Source organism: Oncorhynchus mykiss, chromosome 23, assembly GCF_013265735.2.
Source record: "Oncorhynchus mykiss isolate Arlee chromosome 23, USDA_OmykA_1.1, whole genome shotgun sequence".
In the NCBI taxonomy this organism is placed as follows: domain Eukaryota; kingdom Metazoa; phylum Chordata; class Actinopteri; order Salmoniformes; family Salmonidae; genus Oncorhynchus; species Oncorhynchus mykiss.
The window spans coordinates 41,176,007-41,199,986 of record NC_048587.1 but is presented as its reverse complement, the minus strand read 5'-3'; the positions used below and the strand labels follow the sequence as shown (position 1 = coordinate 41,199,986).

The following is a 23,980-nucleotide window of genomic DNA, read 5'->3' as shown; positions in this document are numbered from 1 at the left end:
GTCAGAGCAATGAAACACAGTGCAATACAGTGAAAGGGACTGTTAAACTGTAAGAAAATTATTTTTACAGTATTTTACTGTAATTACAAGGGATTAGAGGAAGCAGGTTGGCTGTAGGCATTTGCATATTACATAATATTGTTGAATACTAGAGGCCTAATCAAATGCTTCCAAACTGGTTGTGATTACAGTGCAAAACAGATTAAAAGGACATGGGTAAATTGTGAAGCATTAAAAGGTTTAACACCCACTACCACTATAGTGATGTTACATTTGATACCGCCGCTCTGAGGCATGCGTCGGAATCGCTTAATTTATTTCGTAGCAGTGTGCTGATGCCTGTCTCGCTTTATCAGAAGCACGTGATCAATGACGTTCAAAGCTTTGTTTCGTCGAACAACCACCTGATTGGTTTGGCATTGGTTTCCGTGGAAGACAAAAAGGCTACACTGCCCATGCGCTACAACATGTGTGACATTATCTCTAATAATTTGACTATTCTAAATTCTTATGACCAGCAGGTGCCACTAATGTACACTGTGTTGATCAATGTCTCAAGTACTTAACTTATTTTTGACACAATTGGCTGGAAAGCCTCAATGGTTCAGGAAGTTTTGTTTCCCCATCACTAGAGACCTATTTCTTGTACACAATATATTTAGGGAACTACTGCCACATATCACTTAAATTGGTACAGACCACGTAGTAACGGATGCAACAAAGACAGCCACTTACAAGGCAAGCCTTAAAATGTGTTGTTAATGAGTCAATATCTTCCCAAAGCACATGAAATCCTACCTCTTCAAAGAGTATCTTAAATAATCCTCCACCTCACCTTGACACCCCCCCCATTTGTATTTTTTTTTATAAAATAATAATCCTGAACCAGCACTTGACACCCCCCCCCCCCCCCTTGCTAGCTCTGACTTTGCTGATAGTTACTGTATTGAGGAACGTGTAGTTACTATGCCGTGACGTGCTTGTCCCACCTAGCTATCTTACGATGAATGCACTAACTGTAAGTCACTCTAGATAAGAGCATATGCTAAATTACATAAATGTAATACCATGCACCCACTAGTGTTGAAAAAAAATTGGGCTCTCATGGTATGATACTGTATTCTAAATTTCAGTAAATTACTAGCAGCAATTAGCCAATAGATGATAGAGTATCAGAACAAAGTCCATAAGATGACTAAAGTGCACTATATTACCATATTCTGTGTGGGTACAGCATTCTTACTCATGGGTGCAACAAATATAGCCTCTTACAAGGCTTGCCTTAAAATATGTTAATGAGCCAGAGACTTTCCCCGCCCACAACATTTCCCCACAATGTACCATAATGAATACTGTAAAACACATTTACTGTATTTTACAGTGCATTCTACTGTGTACTGCCGTTGAAATTACAGAAAGGTTGTACAGTGTGCTGTAAAACAAATGTGCAGTATTTTACTGTGCATTCTACAGTAATTTATTGCATTCAGTTTATACAGTATCGTACTGTTGACTAATACAGTAGGTTACTGGTAAAATTAGAAAAACGGTGTAGAGTAATGCAGACAAGGTTTGAACAAGTGCAGTGCCTTTTGACGGCAGCAATATTTTTGGTTAGGGAACTACTGTAGAAGAACATTATTGTGTTTTGTTATGTAAGGTATGATGTTTAGACATAGCTTCCTGTATTCTCTGACACTCCCTCTCTCTCAAGGCAGGACATGACCAGTGCAGAAGCAGTAAATTCAGCTGCAGCCTACAGGCTTTGTGATGGTATGCCCAAAGAATTCCTGTCCCACATTCATTTCACTTTGCCTCTTCGGGACACCCAGATGCCTATCCCTCTCCAACCAGCTCTACTTCTGCTCTCTGATTATATCCCTGTCTTTATACTATCACCATTGTTACTGTCAAACAGAGAGACAAGGATTGAGTCCCAAATGGCACCCTATTCCCTATACTGCACTTCTTTTGACCAGGGCCTGCACTACAATATAAATAGGATGTTATTTGGGGCCAATTCAAGTATTTACGTATCTGACTACACTGTCACGGGAGACAGGGTGAGGCAAAAACCATGCCGTCATCTCAGAACAAAACAAACACAGAAATGATCAACAAGTATCCAACGACAACAGAAAATAAAAGTTTAAAACGTGTCAGCCCCTTGCTGTCAGCTAGCACAGTTCAGTGAGGTGCTGATATCATTCATGATTTATCTCAAATGCATTCAGTCCCAGAATTGAATATAGGCCAGATGACACCACTACAGTACTTACTCAGTTCATGGTGACAGTTTTTGCTTTCCAAACAAAAAATTCAACACTTTGCTGAGTGTTAGAGTGGTTAACTCTTACCACTGACCCTGCAGCCGCTGTAAAGCCTCAGAGAGATGTATTCCTGTATTCTGACATGGGGTAGAGGGCATTTTAGTACGACATCTGGGAACGGTTTGTCACAACTCCACAGAAGCTGCACAGAAGTCTGTTTGGACAGGCTTTGTTAACACATTTCATACGGAATAGTGTCCAGTGGCAAAGACTATAGAAACTGGATCTGAGCAGAATGTGTTAATTCAAGTTTAATATATATCTATCTACACGTTATTTCTGACATTTAGATTTAATTCAACAAAATTTGCATTCTAGATAACATGACAACACTTACTGCTTCTATGATTTTGGATCCACAAGGCTATATGGAAAGGATCCTGCTTGCTTCTTTGACTTGGTTTTAGCCTGGTTTAGCCCACGTTTATCACACCGTCAGCCTTAGTTTGTCCTGGTTTTCTCCAGGTTAGTCTTCCTCAGATCCCTGCAGTCAGTCAGTGTGTGAGTGTCATCCTCCTCCAACTCTCCCCCTAACACTGAACACTGCTGCCTGCCTGCTGTCTGCAGAGAGACTAGGTCTTCAAAACAAGTGGAGTGGAGAGAGGGAGGGAGGAAGAGAGGGAGGGTTGGAGAAATAAAGGGAGGAGCACAGATTGTGACCTATAGGGATGAAAGAAAAATAACAACAACACGAGAGAGAAAGGGCAGATACAAGGAGAGAGAGAGCAACTTGAGGGGACTAGAGGGGAGAGCGGGGAGAGAGAGCAATGAAGGGACCCAGAGAGAAAGAGAGAGAGAAAGGGGGGGTAAAGTAGCTGAAAAAAGATTTAACATTTTGTCTGGACAAATTTAACAAATTGTTCTCCCAGCGTTTAGTGCATGTTGTAAAGTGCATGTTTAGGTAATCCAACTTTAACCGACGGTGTTAGCCGTTATTGTAATTTTATCAGTAATTTACTGTATTAATCAACAGTATGGTACTGTATAAACTGAATACAGTAGATTACCATAGAATGCACAGTAAAATGCTGTACATTTGTTTTACAGCACACTGTAAGAGCTTCCTGTAATTTCAAGAGTTATACAATGTAGAATGCACAGTAAATGCACAACATCACAGTGCTACATTAGCTGTACCAATTATTTTACCTTTATGTAACCAGGTAGGCAAGTTGAGAACAAGTTCTCATTTACAATTGCGACCTGGCCAAGATAAAGCAAAGCAGTTCGACACATACAACAACACAGAGTTACACATGGAGTAAAACAAACATACAGTCAATAATACAGTAGAAAAATAAGACTATATACAATGTGAGCAACTGAGGTGAGATAAGGGAGGTAAAGGCAACACAAAAAAAAGCCATGGTGGCAAAGTAAATACAATATAGCAAGTAAAACACTGGAATGGTAGATTTGCAGTGGACGAATGTGCAAGGTAGAGATAGAAATAATGGGGTGCAAAGGAGCAAAATAAATAAATACAGTAGGGGGAGAGGTAGTTGTTTGGGCTAAATTAGAGATGGGCTATGTACAGGTGCAGTAATGTGTGAGCTGCTCTGACAGCTGGTGCTTAAAGCTAGTGAGGGAGATAAGTGTTTCCAGTTTCAGAGATTTTTGTAGTTCGTTCCAGTCATTGGCAGCAGAGAACTGGAAAGAGAGGCAGCCAAAGGAAGAATTGGTTTTGGGGGTGACCAGAGAGATATACCTGCTGGAGCGCGTGCTACAGGTGGGTGCTGCTATGGTGACCAGCGAGCTGAGATAAGGGGGGACTTTACCTAGAAGGGTCTTGTAGATGACCTGGAGCCAGTGGGTTTGGCGACGAGCATGACGCGAGGGCCAGCCAACGAGAGTGTACAGGTTGCAGTGGTGAGTAGTATATGGGGCTTTGGTGACAAAACGAATGGCACTGTGATAGACTGCATCCAATTTATTGAGTATGGTATTGGAGGCTATTTTGTAAATGACATCGCCGAAGTCGAGGATCGGTAGGATGGTCAGTTTTACACGGGTATGTTTGGCAGCATGAGTGAAGGATGCTTTGTTGCGAAATAGGAAGCCGATTCTAGATTTAACTTTGGATTGGAGATGTTTGATGTGAGTCTGGAAGGAGAGTTTACAGTCTAACCAGACACCTAGGTATTTGTAGTTGTCCACATATTCTAAGTCAGAACTGTCCAGAGTAGTGATGTTGGACAGGTGGGCAGGTGCAGGCAGCGATTGGTTTAGTTTGACTTGTATTTAAGAGCAGTTGGAGGCCACGGAAGGAGAGTAGTATGGCATTGAAGCTCGTCTGGAGGTTAGTTAACACAGTGTCCAAAGACGGGCCAGAAGTATATAGAATGGTGTTGTCTGCGTAGAGGTGGATCAGAGACTCACCAGCAGCAAGAGCAACATCATTGATGTATACAGAGAAGAGAGTCGGTCCAAGAATTGAACCCTGTGGCACCCCCATAGAGACTGCCAGAGGCCTGGACAACAGGCCCTCCGATTTGACACACTGAACTCTTATCAGAGAAGTAGTTGGTGAACCAGGCGAGGCAATCATTTAACAAACCAAGGCTATCGAGTCTGCCGATGAGGATGTGGTGATTGACAGAGTCTAAATCCTTGGCCAGGTCAATGAATACGGCTGCACAGTATTGTTTCTTATCGATGGCGGTTAAGATATCGTTTAGGACCTTGAGTGTGGCTGAGGTGCACCCATGACCAGCTCTGAAACCAGATTGCATCGCGGAGAAGGTATGGTGGGATTCAAAATGGTCGGTAATCTGTTTGTTGACTTGGCTTTCGAAGACCTTAGAAAGGCAGGGTAGGATAGATTTAGGTCTGTAGCAGTTTGGGTCAAGAGTGTCCCCCCCTTTGAAGAGGGGGATGACCGCAGCTGCTTTCCAATCTTTGGGAACCTCAGACGACCAATAGAGATCCTGGTTCAAGTCCAGGCTCTGTCACAGCCAGCCGCAACCGAGAGACTCATGGGGCGGCGCATAATTGACCCAGCGTCGTCCGGGTTAGGGGAGGGTATGGCCGGCAGGGATGTCCTTTCCCCATTGCGCTATAGTGACGCCTGTGGCAGACCGGGTGCATGCCCGCTGACACGGTCGCCAGGTGTACAGTGTTTCTTCCGACACATTGGTGTGGCTGGTTTCCGGGTTAAGTGGGCATTGTATCAAGAAGCAGTGCGGCTTGGTTGGGTTGTGTTTCAAAAGATGCACGGCTCTCAACCTTCACCTCTCCCAAGTCCGTACGGGAGTTGCAGCGATGGGACAAGACTGTAACTACCAATTGGGGAGAAAAAGGGTAAAAAAAAAAAAGAAAAGAAAAAGAATGCACAGTAAAATACCATAAATATGTTTTACAGTATTAATAATGGTGCATTGTGGGAAAACGTTGTAGGCAGGGAGTCTCTGGCTCATTAGAATATTTTAAGGCGAGCCTTGTAAGAGGCTATATTTGTTGCACCCATGAGTGAGAATCCTGTACCCCCACACAATACACTAACACATTGTATTTGATTAATTTTATAGAATTTGTCCTGAAACTCTACAGTAACTTACTAGCCAATTGCTACATGTAATTTAATGTAATTCAGAATATAGTGTCTTACCACATTTTTGGAGAACAAAAGATGATTTTGAACTCTAGTGGGTGCATGGTATTGTTGTTTCTCACTCATTAACATACTTTGAGGCCTGTCTTGTAAGAGGCTATATTTGTTACAGCTGTTAGTGAGAGTCCTGTACCAATTGAAGTGATATGTGGTAGAAGTTTCCTAACAATTAAATGTATATAGGGAACAGGTCAGAGTGGTAGTGGGTCTTAAATGTTTTACTGTTACCCATGTCCATTTTATCTGTTTTGCTCTGTGATTACAGCCAGTTAGGAAGCTTTTGTTTTGGCCTGTAGAAGTGCAAGTGATACACAACACTGAGTATTAATTAATATGCTGTAATGTGCAAATGACTGCAGCCAACCTGCTTGCTGTAATGCCTTGTAATTACAGTAAAATACTGTAGAAATAATTTTGTTAGAACTTTAAAGTCACTTTTAATGTTCTGTGTGTTATTGCTCTGGCTTCAAATTACCATTAATATCTCAGTATATGATTGGATTGGATCTAGTCAGAGATACATCGTAAGATATCTTGCTGTAATTACAATTACACTGAAGACCAACGTATCCTTAACCACAAAATGTTCAGTAACAGTTGATATGACTGTGAAATGTGTTTTCTTTATCAACCTTGGTTGAATGCACTGACTGTAAGTTGATAAGTACAAGAGTGTCCACTAAATGGCCAAAATGTAAATCGAAAAATGAAAACTTGCAAAGAAGACTGGGTAATATGTCACTGGGTCGGTAATTCCAGTAATATACTGTAAATTAGATTACAGCAATGGTTCCCAAACTTTTTTTAGTCCTGTACCACTTCAAACATTCAACCTCCAGTTGCGTACCCCATCTAGCACCAGGATCAGCACACTCTCAGGTACAGTTAAAGTGACTATGCATCGATGATAAACAGAGAGTAGCAGCAGCGTAAAATAGTGGGTTGGCGGGTACGGGGTGGCGGGACACAATGCAAATAGTCCGGGTAGCCATTGTGCGGAGGCACCGGTTAGTCTGGCTAATTGAGGTAATATGTACGTGAATGTATAGTTAAAGTGACTATGTATAGATGATAAACAGAGAGTAGCAGCAGCGTAAAATAGTGGTTGGCGGGGTGCTGGGACACAATGCAAATAGTCAGGGTAGCCATTTGATTACCTGTTCAGGGGTCTTATGGCTTGGGGGTAAAAGCTGTTGTAAGCCTTTTTGTCCTAGACTTGGCGCTCCGCTACCGCTTGCCATGCGGTAGCAGAGAGAACAGTCTATGACTGGGATGGCTGGGGTCTTTGACAATTTTTAGGGCCTTCCTCTGACACCACCTGGTATAGAGTTCCTGGACGGCAGGCAGTTTAGCCCCAGTGATGTACTGGGCCATACGCACTACCCTCTGTAGCAGTTGCCGTACCAGGCAGTGATGCAACCTGTCAGGATGCTCTCGATGTTGCAGCTGAAGAACCTTTTGAGGATCTGAGGACCCATGCCAAATCTTTTCAGTCTTCTGAGGGGGAATAGGTTTTTTCGTGCCCTCTTCACAACTGTCTTGGTGTGTTTGGACCATGTTAGTTTGTTGGTGATGTGGACGCCAAGGAACTTGAAAGTCTCAACCTGCTCCACTACAGCGCCGACGATGAGAATGGGGACGTGCTCGGTCCTCCTTTTCCTGTAGTCCACAATCGTCTCCTTTGTCTTGGTTATGTTGAGGGATAGGTTGTTATTCTGGCACCACCCGGCCATGTCTCTGACCTCCTCCCTATAGGCTGTCTCGTCATTGTCGGTGATATTGCCTACCACTGTTGTGTCATCTGCAAACTTTATGATGGTGTTGGAGACGTGCCTCGCCATGCAGTCATGGGTGAACAGGGAGTACAGGAGGGGACTGAGCACACACCCCTGAGGGGCTCCAGTATTGAGGATCAGCATGGCAGATGTGTTGCTACCTACCCTCACCACCTGGGGGCGGCCCATCAGGAAGGGTCCTTAACTTAGGAAGGGTCCTTAACACAGGGTCCTTAACTTAGTGATGAGCTTTGAGGGCACAATGGTGATGAACGCTGAGCTGTAGTCAATGAATAGCGTTCTTATGTAGGTGTTACTTTTGTCCAGGTGGGAAAGGGCAGTGCAATAGAGATTGCATCATCTGTTTGAGCGGTATGCAAATTGGATAGTGCATTTCATGTAAAAAAAAAATGTAAAATTGAAATCGAAAACCATGATATTTTTTTTAGAATCCTACTGAAACCGAACTGATTTCAAAAAGCACAAATTGCTCAGCATTCGGTACTGTACAATGGATTACTGTCAAATGGATTACAGTAGCTGTGCTCTAAAATAAATTAAAGTAACTTTCTGGCCAATTGCTGCCAGTAAATTACAAGAAATTTGACAGGAAATGTTTTACAGTGTGATGCCACAAAAGGTTTGATTGAACACTGATGATAATAATAGTGTGATGTGAGAAGGATTTCAACAGGACTGATATTTAAATTTTCAACTTGGAAAGAAGCCAAAATAGTCAAGACGTTGTCAGTGAACAATACCACTCATACTGCTACATGTATATTACAGTTTTTTTCGATTGCTAAACGACAGTGGGCACAACTGGAGTCACATGTGCAAAACTCTAACTACAGTCTGCACTACCAACAGTCACCTGAGCTAAACAGTTCACATCACCTGCAAAACTCATTCCAAGCAACACAACTCTTAACACATGGCTCAAAACACGCTCAGTGCAGCCAAACACTATACACAACCCTCACTGAGAACACACACTGTCACTCAGAACACACTGAGAGTAAAAACACTAGCATCAAACACCAATACAGAAAATACAAACTTTTCATCTTTACAGTTTGAACAATTTCAGTGACTTCATACAAAGTAATATTTTCTTCAAAGAAAAGAGTGACATTCTTTCACATGATTTATTACAATTTTTAGAACATAACAATTCTTTCAAGGTAAAAGAAAATTAGCAGTTTGCTTCAATAGTCTGTAGTAATTTACGGAATTACAGTAATGAGAAAAAAAAAGGTAGAAACTAAAAGTACATACTGTAATTCGAACAAATAATTGAGGGGCTAATCCTGCCTCTCTCTAGCATCAGGCCACAGGTTTTCTTCAACATCACATCTAATGTTTTCTCTTGCCATGCACCTGGGGAAGAACCTTCTGAAGTGCCTTATCCATCCCTGGCAGTCCTCTGGACTCGTGTCCTCACATCTGGCACGGCACGCATGGCTTCCAAAAGAGACATTTGGTCATGTGGGTGGTGACCAAACACTTTCCACCTCCAGGCAGAGAAAAACTCCTCTATTGTGTTGAGGAAGGGTGAATATGCAGGCAGGTACAAAACCATAAATCTGTGATGTGATGCAAACCAATCTGTGACAGCTGCAGAGTGGTGAAAAGCAACGTTATCGCAAACTATGACAAAAACTTGGGGGTTTCTTACTGGCTCCCCCTGTTCTGCTGGCACTAGCTGAGCATAGAGCTGTTCTAGGAAAGCTATAAGCCTTTCTGTGCTGTATGGGCCAATAGGTGGTGTGTTGAGAAGCAAACCATCATTGGCCATTGCAGCACACATGGTGATATTTCCCCCCCTTTGGCCTGGAACCTCCACAGTGGCCCTTTGACCTATAACATTCCTTTCTCTGCGCCGTGTTTTGGCAAGGTTAAATCCAGCTTCATCGATAAATTCAAATGAATGTGGTCTTTCCAGTGCTTCCACCTCCATTACTCTCTGAAAAACAGTAAGTGCACAGTTTTACTGTAGAAATGCTAGTGTTTTTTTTACTGTAAATATTTTGTATAGCTGTGTACGTAACCTCAGACGTCTTACCTGGACATATTGGTATCTTTGCTCTTTTACCCGTTCACTGTTTCTCTCGAACGGTACAGTGTATACCTGTTTCATTGTAACTTGGTGTTTCTTTAGGACTCGAGCAATAGTTGTTGTGCTGACAGAATTAACATTTTCAAATATATCATTATCAGCCAGCACTCTATCTTGAATCTCCCACAGTTTTATTGCATTGTTGACAACAACCATGTCAACAATAGCATTTTCCTGCGCATCTGAAAATATTTTTCCTCTTCCCCCTGTTGGGGGCAGCCTTTGGGTCCTGTTGTAAAAATATATTTTACAGTCAAACTTACTGTAATATATATCTGTGTAAATATTCTATAATTGCACTACAAAATAGATTCCTGTAATGTTTTCATTTACTGTAAGGATGCAACTCTCACCTGTTTGCATGATGGAAAATTCGCATTACAGATGCCACTGTGGATCTTTGCAGATTGGGTTGCACCCTCAACCCTGCCTCTCTCAATGAGAGACCATGGTTCACGACATGGTCTATAAGTGTAGCCCTTATTTCATCTGAAATAACAGCTCTTTGTCTTCTTTGTCTTCCTCCACGCATCCGCCCTCTCCCTGCCACCCTTCTCCCTCCACGAACCCATCTTCCCTGTTCCATTTCCAAAATGAGTCTTTCTGAGCTCTACCTATATATACTGTAATATGTGTGTGTGTTCACTAACAAGTCTAAAACAAGACACCTGCTTAGCCTTTCAGCTGAAATTGCAATCAGCAGTGTTTGAAAGGCACAAGGCTGAAATCTATTCCGTTTTGAATGTGTGGTTCACAGTTTTGACAGCAGTGTGTTAGCATTTGAACAAAGTGCTGTAAATCCACAGTGTTGTGCAGGTTGTGGTTAAAGTCATGGGATAAGTGTGTAGAGTTTTGAAAACTGTGTTCAAGCAATGAAAAACGAACTAGGGTTTGGTCCACATGAACTGCTGCTGTGCAGACTGTAGTTAGAGTTTTGCACATGTGACTCCAGTTGTGTCCACTGTCGTTTAGCAATCGAAAAAAACTGTAATACAACTGTAGGTATAGGGGTGTTAAATTATGCTTACATATCAAACTAAAACCATGCCTTTCTGCTTACGTGCAAATAAAGTTGGAGTCGTCACACTCCCAACAATATCATGTGCAGTCTGCTGTTGGATGAGAATCCCAACTTCACTCACTTACCTTAGACCTAGACCTAGACAGACACACACACACACACACACACACACCTGTAACTAGCTCCTTAACGTGATGAATGACTGAATCCCTTAATGGAGGGAGCTGTAAAGGCTCAGTGATTTCTGTCAATCAACTCACTCCATTCTAAAGATTGAAGAGATGAATGATCGACAGATTGCTGCCCCATAGTGCTCTGGTCAAAAGTAGTGCACTATATATGCAATAGGGTGCCATTTGGGACACACCCAGAGACTAAAGCACGGGTAGGCAACTAGATTCAGCCGTGGAATGATTTTTGTTGGAGCAGATGGTCGGCGGGCCAGAACATAACAAATAAACCACAACTAAGCCCCAAAAGAAATTGTATTTTCAAATATAATCATTTCATACCTTAATTGCACTACATTATTTTGTTTTGTAATTTAAAACAGGACTTTGTTACGAGAGGCGTATCTAGACAGCTGCTGTTGTCACCAACTCTGTTTTGTGGTAGGCTAGTTGACAGACATGGCTTTGATACTGGTGTTGAGTAGCAAAACCATTCCCTGAATCCCCAAGGCCCTACTAACTCTCTGACACACACAAAAAACACCACCTATATTGGTCTATTGTCTGTAGATTAAGTTTGGATTAGCAGGTTCCCATACCTCTTTCACACTGAGGGCTTTTCTCTATGTCTCCTGAGATCAACCAACACAATGTTAGTATCAGTTGGTTATTGTGGTTATTATTATGAACCATGTGGATTCATTAATGTGTGTGTGTGTGTGTGTGTGTGTGTGTGTGTGTGTGTGTGTGTGTGTGTGTGTGTGTGTGTGTGTGTGTGTGTGTGTGTGTGTGTGTGTAAGTGCACTACTGACAAACTGACACTCGCCAAACTTGGTTCTGACATGCACGTTATTTATTTTTCTGACATTCACTCTACCTACTCAGTTGATGAAGGAGTGAACTGCAGGGTTTACATACAGTAACAAACATGATCAAGATTAAATAAATGATATACATAAAAGGTTATGCCATCATCTCACATCACGCCTATAGGAATGTCAGTCAAGACACAATCAAGTGAGACGACAAAAATACATAAAATCAAATCAAACGTTATTTGCCACATGTGCCGTGAAATGCACAAGTGAATGAGTGAATGAAATGACACTGGGAATAAAAAAATATTATTCCGCAGTACTATCAAATCACCACTAGATGCCACTCTTATCCTATGTACAATTCATTTACATACTATCAACAGAACAGAGCCATGGAACAGGTAGGCAAACTTAACAGTCTGCGGCTGTGTGTGTGTCACAGGAGTTTGGGGGCACCTTAATTGGGGAGGACAGCTCATGGTAATGGCTGGAGCGTTTTAGGTGGAATGGTATGAAATATATTAAACACGTGGTTTCCACGTGTTTGATGCCATTCCATTTGCTCCATTACAGCCATTATTATGAGCCGTCCTCCCCTAAGAAGAAATGTCTATGATTCGTTCAGATTTGTATCTGGTCCACACTGCCTAAATGTGTACTTATTTGTGTAAATGCATTTGATGTCAATGTCTGGAAAAGACGTCTAAAATACTTATTTTCAATGTCATTTTGCTTACTGGGAAAGAACAGATAGAAAGGTCAACAAGAACCAGAGGCCGGTGGGAGGAGCTATAGCAGGACTGGCTCATTGTAATGGCTGGAATGGAATCAATGGAACGATATCAAACACATCAAACATATGGACCCTGTCATCCTATAGCTCCTCCCACCAGCCGCCACTGAGAAGAACATATTGGAAGATAGAAAGCGCCCTTCTCTCCAACAGAAACCTTACAGGCAGCGGTGAGTAGCTCACACACGCATTCAGTGATTTGGCAAGAGTACAAATCACCTGGGACCAGGCTAGGAGGGAGGGGATTAGGAGACAGATTAGTTAATACCTTAATAGACTAACTTTCATAGCTAATGTTACTTCCAAAGATTTAAAAAAGTATATTTGTTACCATGACTAGCTAACTAGTAAGTGGTAAACAAAAGTCTAGCGTAGGTGAAGGCTAAAAGCTATACTTAGCTAGGTAGATATTTAGCAGTAACGTGCCTCAAACACTCCATCTAGTTCCTCAGTTATATCATCTGCATTAAGTTCCAGCGCCACCCCAGAGATAACCCCCTTGATAGGTGTCCTGCTTTGAAGACCCACACACTACACATTCCATTCAGATTAACTGTTTAAAGGGCACAAAGCTCCGCAGACACCAAACAAAAAAAAGAAAACACTTGTTATTCTAACTGACGCCGCATTACTCAACACATCCATGATTTTTATTGAGATTTCCTCCAACCCCCATGTTATCCAGCTTGATGAGTAGGCCTCCCTTCCACATCATATCATAAGCCTACATCAAAGAAAACGGCTACCACCACCTCCTTATTTGCCTGTGCCTTCCGTTTGACTGACTCAATGCACAGTTCAGGATCAATCGTTCCCCTGCCTTTCCTGAACCCACGTTGATCTGGTGACATTAGTCCTCTACTCTCCAGAAAGTACATTATCATCCTTTCCATAAGTTTATATACATGAGATGTCAACGCTATCGGCCCATAGCTTGAAGGAGTATTAGGGTCTTTCCCTGGTTTCCATATTGGCACCACTACAGTCTGCTTCCAACTTCCAGGCGGTTTCCCTTCCTGCCACACCTTATTGTAAAGGCCCAATACTTTCCCCATTGCAGTGTCACTGAGATGAGCCATCATGATGTAACACATCCCATCCATCCCAGGAGATGTTGCTCCAGCTTTAGCTAATGCTCTCTTCATCTCAGCCAATGTAAAAGGGCCATTCAATGTATCCCCACTTTCGCTCACTGATCCAGGACCCACTGATGTTCTCCTCTTACCCTCTCTCTCCCACGCTTCTGTCAGATTATTTGAGCTGAGCACCTTCACAAATTCCTGGGCTAACATCTCTGCCTTCTCCATGTCTCTCACTGCAACAGTCTCCCCACTTTACAGCACAGGGAGATCCCAATCTATTCTGACCCCACTCATCCTCTTAATCATCCCCTATACAGTACCTTTCCCACAGAAGTGGTCCTGCCTATGTTTCCACAGAACCGGCACCAATATCCTCTCTTAACTGTCCTAATGATTGTTCTTACTACTGCTTGTTTATAATGAATCAGGTGCTGGTAATTATGGGACCTTTTCAACATTCTGAAAGCCCTGTTCCTACACTTCACTATTTCTCTACACTCTTCAATCCACATGTTATATATTTTTTATCCCACCCTTCAGCTACCCTTAACCCCTCCCATCTATCTCTAAAAACCATCCAGTCTTGACTTCTACTTGCCATATATTTTTCACTGTGCTGTGATGTTTCACAAAAGTTCTGAACCTACCTATTCTTATAGTTTCCACAGATTCTACATTAAAGACGAACACCTTTACTAAAAGTACTATTATATTATTGTTCGACTGACCATGGCTTTTCAAGTCACCCAGCAGGTCTATTTGCAAAGATAGCTTTAAGTGAATGTTGGGATTTTTCAGCCATTCCTGAACCTGCGAACCTGCGAACAAACTACATATGGGCAATACCAAAACAAGTGATCTAATGATTATATATCTTTGCAACAAAATATGCTTCTATTTACCTCCAAAGAACGAAGCTGGCACTAAGACCGCACTCAACAAGCTGTATAAGGCCATAAGCAAACAAGAAAATGCTCATCCAGAAGCTCCTAGTGGCCCGGGGACTTTAATGCAGGCAAACTGAAATCTGAGTTACCTCATTTCTACCAGCATGTCACATGTGCAACCAGAGGGGAAAAAATCTGGACCACATTTACTCAACACACAGAGACGCATACATAGCTCTCCCTCGCCCTCCATTTGGAAAATCTGACCATAAGTCTATCCTCCTGATTCCTGCTTACAAGCACAAACTAAAGCAGGAAGTACCAGTGACTCGCTCAATACGGAAGTGGTCAGATGACGTGGATGCTACGCCTCCTGTACTCCCTGTTCACTCATGACTGCATGGCCAGGCACGACTCCAACACCATCATCAAGTTTGCCGATGACACAACCTTGGTAGGCCTGATCAACGACAATGATGACACAGCATACAGGGAGGTCAGAGACCTGGAGTTGTGGTGCCAGGACAACAACCTCTCCCTCAATGTGAGAAAGACAAAGGAGCTGATGATAGGCTGAGAGAAATTCATGATAAAAAGATTGTGGGAGCTATTTTGTTAGACTTTAGTGTGGCTTTTGACATCGATCATAGTCTGCTGCTGGAAAAACGTGTCATGGCTTTACAGCCCCTACTATATTGTGGATAAAGAGTTACCTGTCTAACAGAACACACATTGTAATATTGTTGTATGGTGGTTTTATACATTTTGTATTGTAGATATGTAGTGGTGTAATAATGTTATGATATACTCTTTTATCTTTTGTTTTATGTGTGATAAGTAGTTGCTGCCTTAGCAGAAGCTAATGGGGATCGATAATAAATACAAATACAAATTATATTATTTACAAAGACTATACAATTTTTAAACATTTATTTTAACATATTTTTGTATCAATTATTATTTTTCTGGTGGATTAAACTGAAATTGCAACCAGCTTTCTATGGCTTGTTTTAAAAAATATGAATATTTCTGAGATTATTTAATTTTTAAATGACCGAAAGTGAGAGGTTGTAATCTGAATTAATGGAAAGGGCTATTTTTGAACAGAGGGTAAGCCATTCCTAATAATCTGTTGCAGAACCAGTTCGGATTCAAGTATAACTTGTATGACTGAAGCCTTTAGTCAAATCAAACTTTATTGCCACATGCGCTGAATACAACAAGTGTAGACTTTACCGTGAAATGCTTACTTACAAGCCCTTAACCAACAGTACAGTTCAAGAAGAAGAAAATATTTACCAAGTAGGCTAAAATAAAAAAGTAATAAAAAGTAACACAATAAGAATAACGAGGCTATATACAGGGAGCACCGGTACCGAGTCCATGTGCAGGGGTACAGGCTAGTTGAAGACTATGCGTAGGTAACAAACAAACAGCGAGTAGCAGCAGTGTACAAAAGGGAGGGGGTGCCAATGTAAATTGTGCAGTGCAATTTTTCTGAATTGTTCAGCAGTCTAATGGCTTGGGGGTAGAAGCGGTTGAGGAGCCTCTTGGTCCTAGACTTGCCACTCTGGTATCACTTGCCGTGTGGTAGCAGAGGAAACAGTCTATAACTTGGGTGACCGGAGTCTCTGACAATTTTATGGGCTTTCCTCTGACACCGCCTATTATATAGGTCTTGGATGGCAGGAAGCTTAGCCCCAGTGATGTACTGGGCCGTACACACTACCCTCTGTAGCGCCTTACGGTCAGATGCCGAGCAGTTGCCATACCAGGTGGTGACACAACCGGTCAGGATGCTCTCAATGCAGATATCAATATTGCAGATTTATTGTTGGATCTGATTTTACTAGCTAACATTTCCATGGACAAACTTGTTTTACTACTCTTTTACAGTTGAATACTTTCTGAGATGTAGACATGATTTACTATTTTACACCTGGGGTTACTATACATTCTGTAACTTTAACCCATTGCATAAGAGATTCTCCTAAATTAAAATAGTCCATGCATTTATGTATACATTATAGTTGTTCTTTATCAAAGGCCTGGTTCTATTGTTTTCAGTTAGAGTCTTATATTATCTCCAATGTATCTCCTATGTAAAAAATCTGATTAGGATGAATAATATTTGACAACACCTTTTTAATTCTAAGTGCTATACATTTTGCTAAAATGTTGGCATCACAACACTGAAGTGTAAGGGTTCTCCATTTTTATAGGAGTGGTTAAAACATGTTAATAATGGACATTTGAGTACATCTAAAAACCTTTTGCCACATTTCAGGCTTCAAACATAAAGATATAAAACTGTATTTTTTTGTGAAGAATCAACAACAAGTGGGACAATCATGAAGTGGAACGACATTTATTGGATATTTCAAACTATTTTAACGAATCAAAAACTGAAAAATTGGGCGTGCAAAATTATTCAGCCCCCTTAAGTTAATACTTTGTAGCGCCACCTTTTGCTGCGATTACAGCTGTAAGTCGCTTGGGGTATGTCTCTATCAGTTTTGCACATCGAGAGACTGAAATTTTTTCTCATTCCTCCTTGCAAAACAGCTCGAGCTCAGTGAGGTTGGATGGAGAGCATTTGTGAACAGCAGTTTTCAGTTCTTTCCACAGATTCTCGATTGGATTCAGGTCTGGACTTTGACTTGGCCATTCTAACACCTGGATATGTTTATTTTTGAACCATTCCATTGTAGATTTTGCTTTATGTTTTGGATCATTGTCTTGTTGGAAGACAAATCTCCGTCCCAGTCTCAGTTCTTTTGCAGACTCCATCAGGTTTTCTTCCAGAATGGTCCTGTATTTGGCTCCATCCATCTTCCCATCAATTTTAACCATCTTCCCTGTCCCTGCTGAAGAAAAGCAGGCCCAAACCATGATGCTGCCACCACCATGTTTGACAGTGGGGATGGTGTGTTCAGGGTGATGAGCTGTGTTGCTTTTACGCCAAACATAACGTTTTGCATTGTTGCCAAAAAATTCCATTTTGGTTTCATCTGACCAGAGCACCTTCTTCCACATGTTTGGTGTGTCTCCCAGGTGGCTTGTGGCAAACTTTAAACAACACTTTTTACGGATATCTTTAAGAAATGGCTTTCTTCTTGCCACTCTTCCATAAAGGCCAGATTTGTGCAATATACAACTGATTGTTGTCCTATGGACAGAGTCTCCCACCTCAGCTGTAGATCTCTGCAGTTCATCCAGAGTGATCATGGGCCTCTTGGCTGCATCTCTGATCAGTCTTCTCCTTGTATGAGCTGAAAGTTTAGAGGGACGGCCAGGTCTTGGTAGATTTACAGTGGTCTGATACTCCTTCCATTTCAATATTATCGCTTGCACAGTGCTCCTTGGGATGTTTAAAGCTTGGGAAATGTTTTTGTATCCAAATCCGGCTTTAAACTTCTTCACAACAGTATCTCGGACCTGCCTGGTGTGTTCCTTGTTCTTCATGATGCTCTCTGCGCTTTTAACGGACCTCTGAGACTATCACAGTGCAGGTGCATTTATACGGAGACTTGATTACACACAGGTGGATTGTATTTATCATCATTAGTCATTTAGGTCAACATTGGATCATTCAGAGATCCTCACTGAACTTCTGGAGAGAGTTTGCTGCACTGAAAGTAAAGGGGCTGAATAATTTTGCACGCCCAATTTTTCAGTTTTTGATTTGTTAAAAAAGTTTGAAATATCCAATAAATGTCGTTCCACTTCATGATTGTGTCCCACTTGTTGTTGATTCTTCACAAAAAAATACAGTTTTATATCTTTATGTTTGAAGCCTGAAATGTGGCAAAAGGTCGCAAAGTTCAAATACTTTCGCAAGGCACTGTACATCTAGAAATTCACCCTCTGTATTCAGGCCTTCACACGACTCTTTCTTTACCTCTGTTAATTTTACACTACTAATAGAAAAAAAATCCTCACAATTAACTTCAGTTAGTAGAGATGGACTAGACTGAAATGAAACATATGCTTAAAGTACTTTGCTTCCTCTCAAAATATTGTTTGGTGAATCATGGATGACACCGTCATTTTTAACAAGTTTCTGTATATTATTTTTGGTAGGATTTCTATGTTGAAGATTAAAAAATAATTTGGTGCATTTTTCCCAATATTCCATCCAATTTGCTTTATTTTGTTAATATATTACACTTGATCTTTCTTGAATAAGCAACTCCATTTCTTCGTTTTTCTTCTAATTTCTTCTGTTCATGAAAATAAAAATGTGGTTTTGGTATTAATTTAAGGTTAGGGTTATGCTTAGTAGTGTGTTTAAGGTTATTGTTAGGTTTAAAATTACATTTTAAGAAGAGAAATTGTAGAAATCGGCGGGGTTTATAACGTTCTGTTTGTGGTAACTAACGACGACCCTGAACTGGAACTGTTGTCTGCGCATGCGTAAATGCTGTTTTGCCGAAATTTAGACTATCCGGTTAAGTGAAAGAAAATGTTATATTTGGTTAGCAGCTTTTTGACTTGTAATTTCAAACGTGTCATTCCAGACATCATTGCTGTAGTTTAACAGCGGAATGAAGCATATTCTCTCAGCGAAACAATCAGAAAGTAGTGGGTACAATATTACCCAGCATTCCCTTCGCCCGTGTATATGGAAACGGTATTTGATCATTTACTGAAATTCCACCAAAACCACATAAAGCTACATTAAATTCCCTACTGGACCATATTATTGTGCACGGACTCAACATGCAATATTTTTATTGTAGGTTTACCCAATGTGCGTTCAGTATTTTTGTCTACATAAAGAAACTTCTTGATGAGTAACTATAGAGCCATAGTGTTGCTGAAATTGCTACCCTATCCCCACTGTCGGTCTTGGTTGGCACCGAGTTTTTATCTCAGTCTATGCAATACATTTACGAACGGACAAGCTGACTGCGCTATGAATTTACCAGCCGCCCAGAGCACAATACAGCTTCAATGACTCTTGATTGGTCAACGTCACACTCTGTGGTCCCGCATTCGATGGCAGAGACGAAGTACGACAGAAAACACCATTTCTAGTAGTTACCATAGCCATAAAGTCAATTTTGACAATATCGTAAAAAATCATGAAAACAAAAATTTGCTTTTTGGTCTTAATTTAGGGTTATGCATAAGGTTAGCAGTGTGGTTATGGTTAGGCTTAAGGTTAGTGTTAGGTTTAAAATATCATTTTAAGAAGATAGATTGTAGAAATAGGCGGGGTGTATGACTTTGTGACTGTTGTAACTAGTAACGACCAGGAACGGCGATTTTGGTTTGTTTACATAAAACGGACCTAAACCTAGAGCACAAGGGCCACAAAGGAACAAATTAGACAAAAAGACATGTCTTAATGTATTTCATACGTGAGTAGCTAAAACGTTTATATTTTATTTAATTGCAGAGCTATTTTTGTGTTAGCATTCTTTCCTTTCTAGCATCACTCCTTGTGCGCTCAGTTAGCTCACTACGATACGCGTTAAACGTTAGCTACATAAAAACCGACCTGAATTTATTTTAAATTGCGATATTTGTGTCTATCCACTACATAATATTTCGTCTTATATCTAACATTCCACTTGTCTGGTATTGCTAACTTATCTTCGCTATCTAACATAAACTGTAGTTAGTCGGTAACGTTAGTTAGCTAGGTAGCTAGCAACTGTAGCTAGCTAGCTAACGTGTACAACAGGGTTATTTATTGATCCATGGCCACAGCTCGGTTGGCGTTTTTCCTCATGTTGCATGTTGTATAAATCATTGAACTCTGTGTTATACGAACGTTGTAGAATAATATGCCGATTCCACACCAGCGGGAGCGGAAAATATTTTTGGTATGTCATTGTTCTGGCAATTCTCAAAAACTTCATTGTTCATGCTTTTTACATTTGTATCACAAACCATTTTTGAGAAAATCATTATTAAAGTGTTCATTTTTAGACCTATATGCCTCCTGTAAGACCCTATAATCGGTGAACAATAACGCTCAGTTGCGGTCAGTGCCATTTAAGATGAGGGAAGACGATGTTTTTTCATGAGCATGACCTTATTTTTATTAAAGCATATTGGATGACTGTCATCCATATTCCATTCACCCTGTTCAATGTAACAGCGATAGGTTTAGACTACTACATGATACTAACATTTTCCCTATACCTATCATGAGGTTGCTACAACCTAGCCTATGAATTAAAATTTACAACGTAGGCGCACAGGTCTAGAGACAAATTTGAAGTGACAGCCCTTGACATATGGACTGATGGTGACATTCAGTACCACCTTGCACACTCTTGCCTGCATCAAGCTGATATAGGGTGTAATCATTAGTCCAACAGTTGCAAACGATTGGACAAATTCAGGCAATTTTTTTTTTATCCCTGTTTTGTTCCGTTTGCATCCGTTTAAGAAACATTTTTCAATAGAATCAGAATCAGTGCCGAATACAACAGGTCTGTAGACCTTACAGTGAAATGTTTACTAACGAGCCCCTAACCAACAATGCAGTTTAAAATAATAAGAAAGAAAAGTATCAAGTAATTAAAGAGCAGCAGTAATCGCAAGCAGTGATCACGTGTAAACACTGTTCACTTTCATAGCAGCCATGTTCTATTCTTTTTATCTATGCACTCTCCTCCTCTCACCTCTTCACTGGTGGATGCACAACACATCAGCTGTATGTGACCAGGCGAAAAAACCTTTCCAAGCCAAACCGCTGCACACAGCCTCCATTGTTCTCACAATATTTGCTAAAGTAACGTCATAGTCAGCATAGCTAACAGAACTAACAAGTTAGTAAACCCTCTACAATCATGCAGTTACATTAGTGTACAGTCAGTAAGCAGTTACACCGGTGGGCCCTGGTGGCAATAAATTGGTCAAACCAAAAGCTTACCTTGACTTGAAAGAGTTTCAGTGTTGTGTTGGATAGTCATAGCCAGCTAGCTAACATAGCATCCCTCTGTTTGAGCAGGCTAAACTAGCTGTGAAACTGAAAGTGAAAAAAATTGCTCTTCTCCTTCACAAATTAATTTAACTGTTCAACTATTGTCTCTTTTTTTTTTATATATATATTTTTTTACCTTTATTTTACTAGGCAAGTCAGTTAAGAACAAATTCTTATTTTCAATGACGGCCTAGGAACAGTGGGTTAACTGCCTGTTCAGGGGCAGAACGACAGATTTTGTACCTTGTCAGCTCGGGGATTTGAACTTGCAACCTTTCGGTTATGCTCTAACCACTAGGCTACCCTGCCGCCCTCTGAGTCAACTACTGATTGAGCTACTGACTGATCTGATTCTTTGATTGGGTGGACAACGTGTCAGTCCATGCTGCAAGAGCTCTGATAGGTTGGAGGATGTCCTCCGGAAGTTGTCATAATTACTGTGTAAGTCTATGGAAGGGGGTGAGAACCATGAGCCTCCTAGGTTTTGTAGTGAAGTCAATGTACCCAGAGGAAGACGGAAGATAGCTTTCTTCCAGCTATACCATGGTGCTACCCTACAGATGCTGTGGAGGCTAATGTAGACCTTTGCAAAATGAGGATGGTCCTCCCCTTCCTCTGAGGTGCCTCCACTGATAACGTTACATGATACAGACAGCATGTTGGTGTCATTCCATTATAGCTACTCCTTAGTGTGCTCTAAAATGTGGCCATCGACTCGATTCGGTCTTATGTAGCAGCATTTGAAATTGTGTTTTTACGTAGGATAAAAGTAGATTGTTTCTCAATGGGAAAGTAATTCTGCTTTAAAAGTTGATATAATTTTTTAACACCACATTTGAGAAAATGGCCCATGAATGTTTTGGTACACCTACTGGAGAACTCTTCCTTGTCTACACCCATTCAGCATCGTTCACACCCTCTTAAGCCTTACTTGCTGACCAAACCGGACACATCGCGTGCGCGAGCGTCACAAAATACATTTAGAAATCCATGTTATTCAATTATTGCACCCTCACTGCTCGCGTGCACCAACGAGCGTCTACAATGCCAGGAGCTAAAATAGAACTCCTTTCTATTTCTGACGCAGATTGCGCTGAAAGTCCTGCCTCTTCCATCTCCTCATTTGTTTATAGAAGCAGATACCCACGTGACATCTCCTCATTGGTTATACCCACGTGGGTGATTGAAAGATAAAAATGTTTTACCGGTTGTCGTGGTAAAAGTGTAGATGCCAATCACCATATAAGTTCAAAGATGAAAAAGCCTGGAAGGAGGAGAATTGACTAGAAATGATTCGGTTGGCCGTTTTATGTGTGGATTAATTGTCGGAGTAGAAGACCTTGTGCATTTCAGGTAAAATAACAACTCAATGTTTATATCCCATGACCTATTAGCTAGCAACTGCAAGCTAGCTAAATAGGACAAATTAGCTAGCAAGTGCAAGCTAACTAGCTAAATTGCCATACATTTTTAATGCTTTTCGACCTGTCCCCAAATTAATGTCATTGGTTCAGAGTTTGTTTTGATTTTTTAATCGGCATGTCGTGATCGTGTTTGGTGTAGTGGGACAAAATACATTTATGAACGATGGCGCACACGCACAAACAGTTTCGGTTCCGTGTTAGCCCCACTTATCTCTTTAAATCAAATTTTATTTGTCACACATGGTTAGAAGATGTTAATGCAAGTGTAGCGAAATGCTTGTGCTTCAAGTTCCGTCAATGCAGTAATAACTAGAGGTCGACCTATTATGATTTTTCAATACCGATACCGATTTATTGGAGGACCAAAACGGCCGATACCGATTTAATCGGCCGATTTAAATAAAAAAAATATATATATTTGTTTATAATGACAATTGCAACACTACTGAATTAACACTTTCACTTAATATAATACATCAATAAAATCAATTTAGCCTCAAGTAGATAATGAAACATGTTCAATTTGGTTTAAATAATGCAAAAACAAAGTGTTGGAGAAGAACGTAAAAGTGCAATATTTGCTATGTAAGAAAGCTAACGTTTCAGTTTCTTGCTCAGAACATGAGAACATATGAAAGCTGGTGGTTCCTTTTAACATGAGTCTTCAATATTCCCAGGTAAGACGTTTTAGGTTGTAGTTATTATAGGACTATTTCCCTCTATATCATTTGTATTTCATTAACCTTTGACTATTGGATGTTCTTATAGTCACTTTAGGATTGCCAGTGTAACAGTATAGCTTCCGTCCCTCTCCTCGCTCCTCCCTGGGCTCGAACCAGCAACACAACGACAACAGCCACCACATCGAAGCGTTACCCATGCAGAGCAAGGGAAACAACCACCCCAAGGCTCAGAGCAAGTGAAGTTTGAAACGCTATTAGCGCGCGCTAACTAGCCAGCCATTTCACTTCAGTCACACCAGGTCACATCAGCCTCATCTCGGGAGTT

The 23,980-nt window shown here is 41.0% G+C and overlaps 2 protein-coding genes across 6 annotated transcripts in view; one reads left to right on the top strand and one right to left on the bottom strand.

The window, feature by feature from the left end:
- The window catches only part of c1qtnf1 (C1q and TNF related 1), a 39,619-nt gene extending 36,694 nt beyond the window's left edge, over nt 1-2,925 (bottom strand). For 2 of the 5 annotated variants that reach the window (XM_036960460.1, XM_021581046.2), the window contains exons 1-2: nt 2,668-2,925; nt 2,280-2,407 (exon numbers count right to left, since the gene is read on the bottom strand). The gene's annotated coding sequence lies outside the window, so the exon portion shown is untranslated. The remainder of the gene's footprint in view (nt 1-2,279; nt 2,408-2,667) is intronic. The other 3 variants (XM_021581045.2, XM_021581044.2, XM_021581047.2) reach the window with 2 other exon arrangements.
- A 16,694-nt stretch (nt 2,926-19,619) lies between these two features.
- The window catches only part of abca5 (ATP-binding cassette, sub-family A (ABC1), member 5), a 118,649-nt gene continuing 114,288 nt past the window's right edge, over nt 19,620-23,980 (top strand). Inside the window, exon 1 of the mRNA XM_021581043.2 lies at nt 19,620-19,971. Within this exon, the coding sequence (XP_021436718.2) occupies nt 19,959-19,971 (13 nt within the window). The 5' untranslated portion in view covers nt 19,620-19,958. The remainder of the gene's footprint in view (nt 19,972-23,980) is intronic.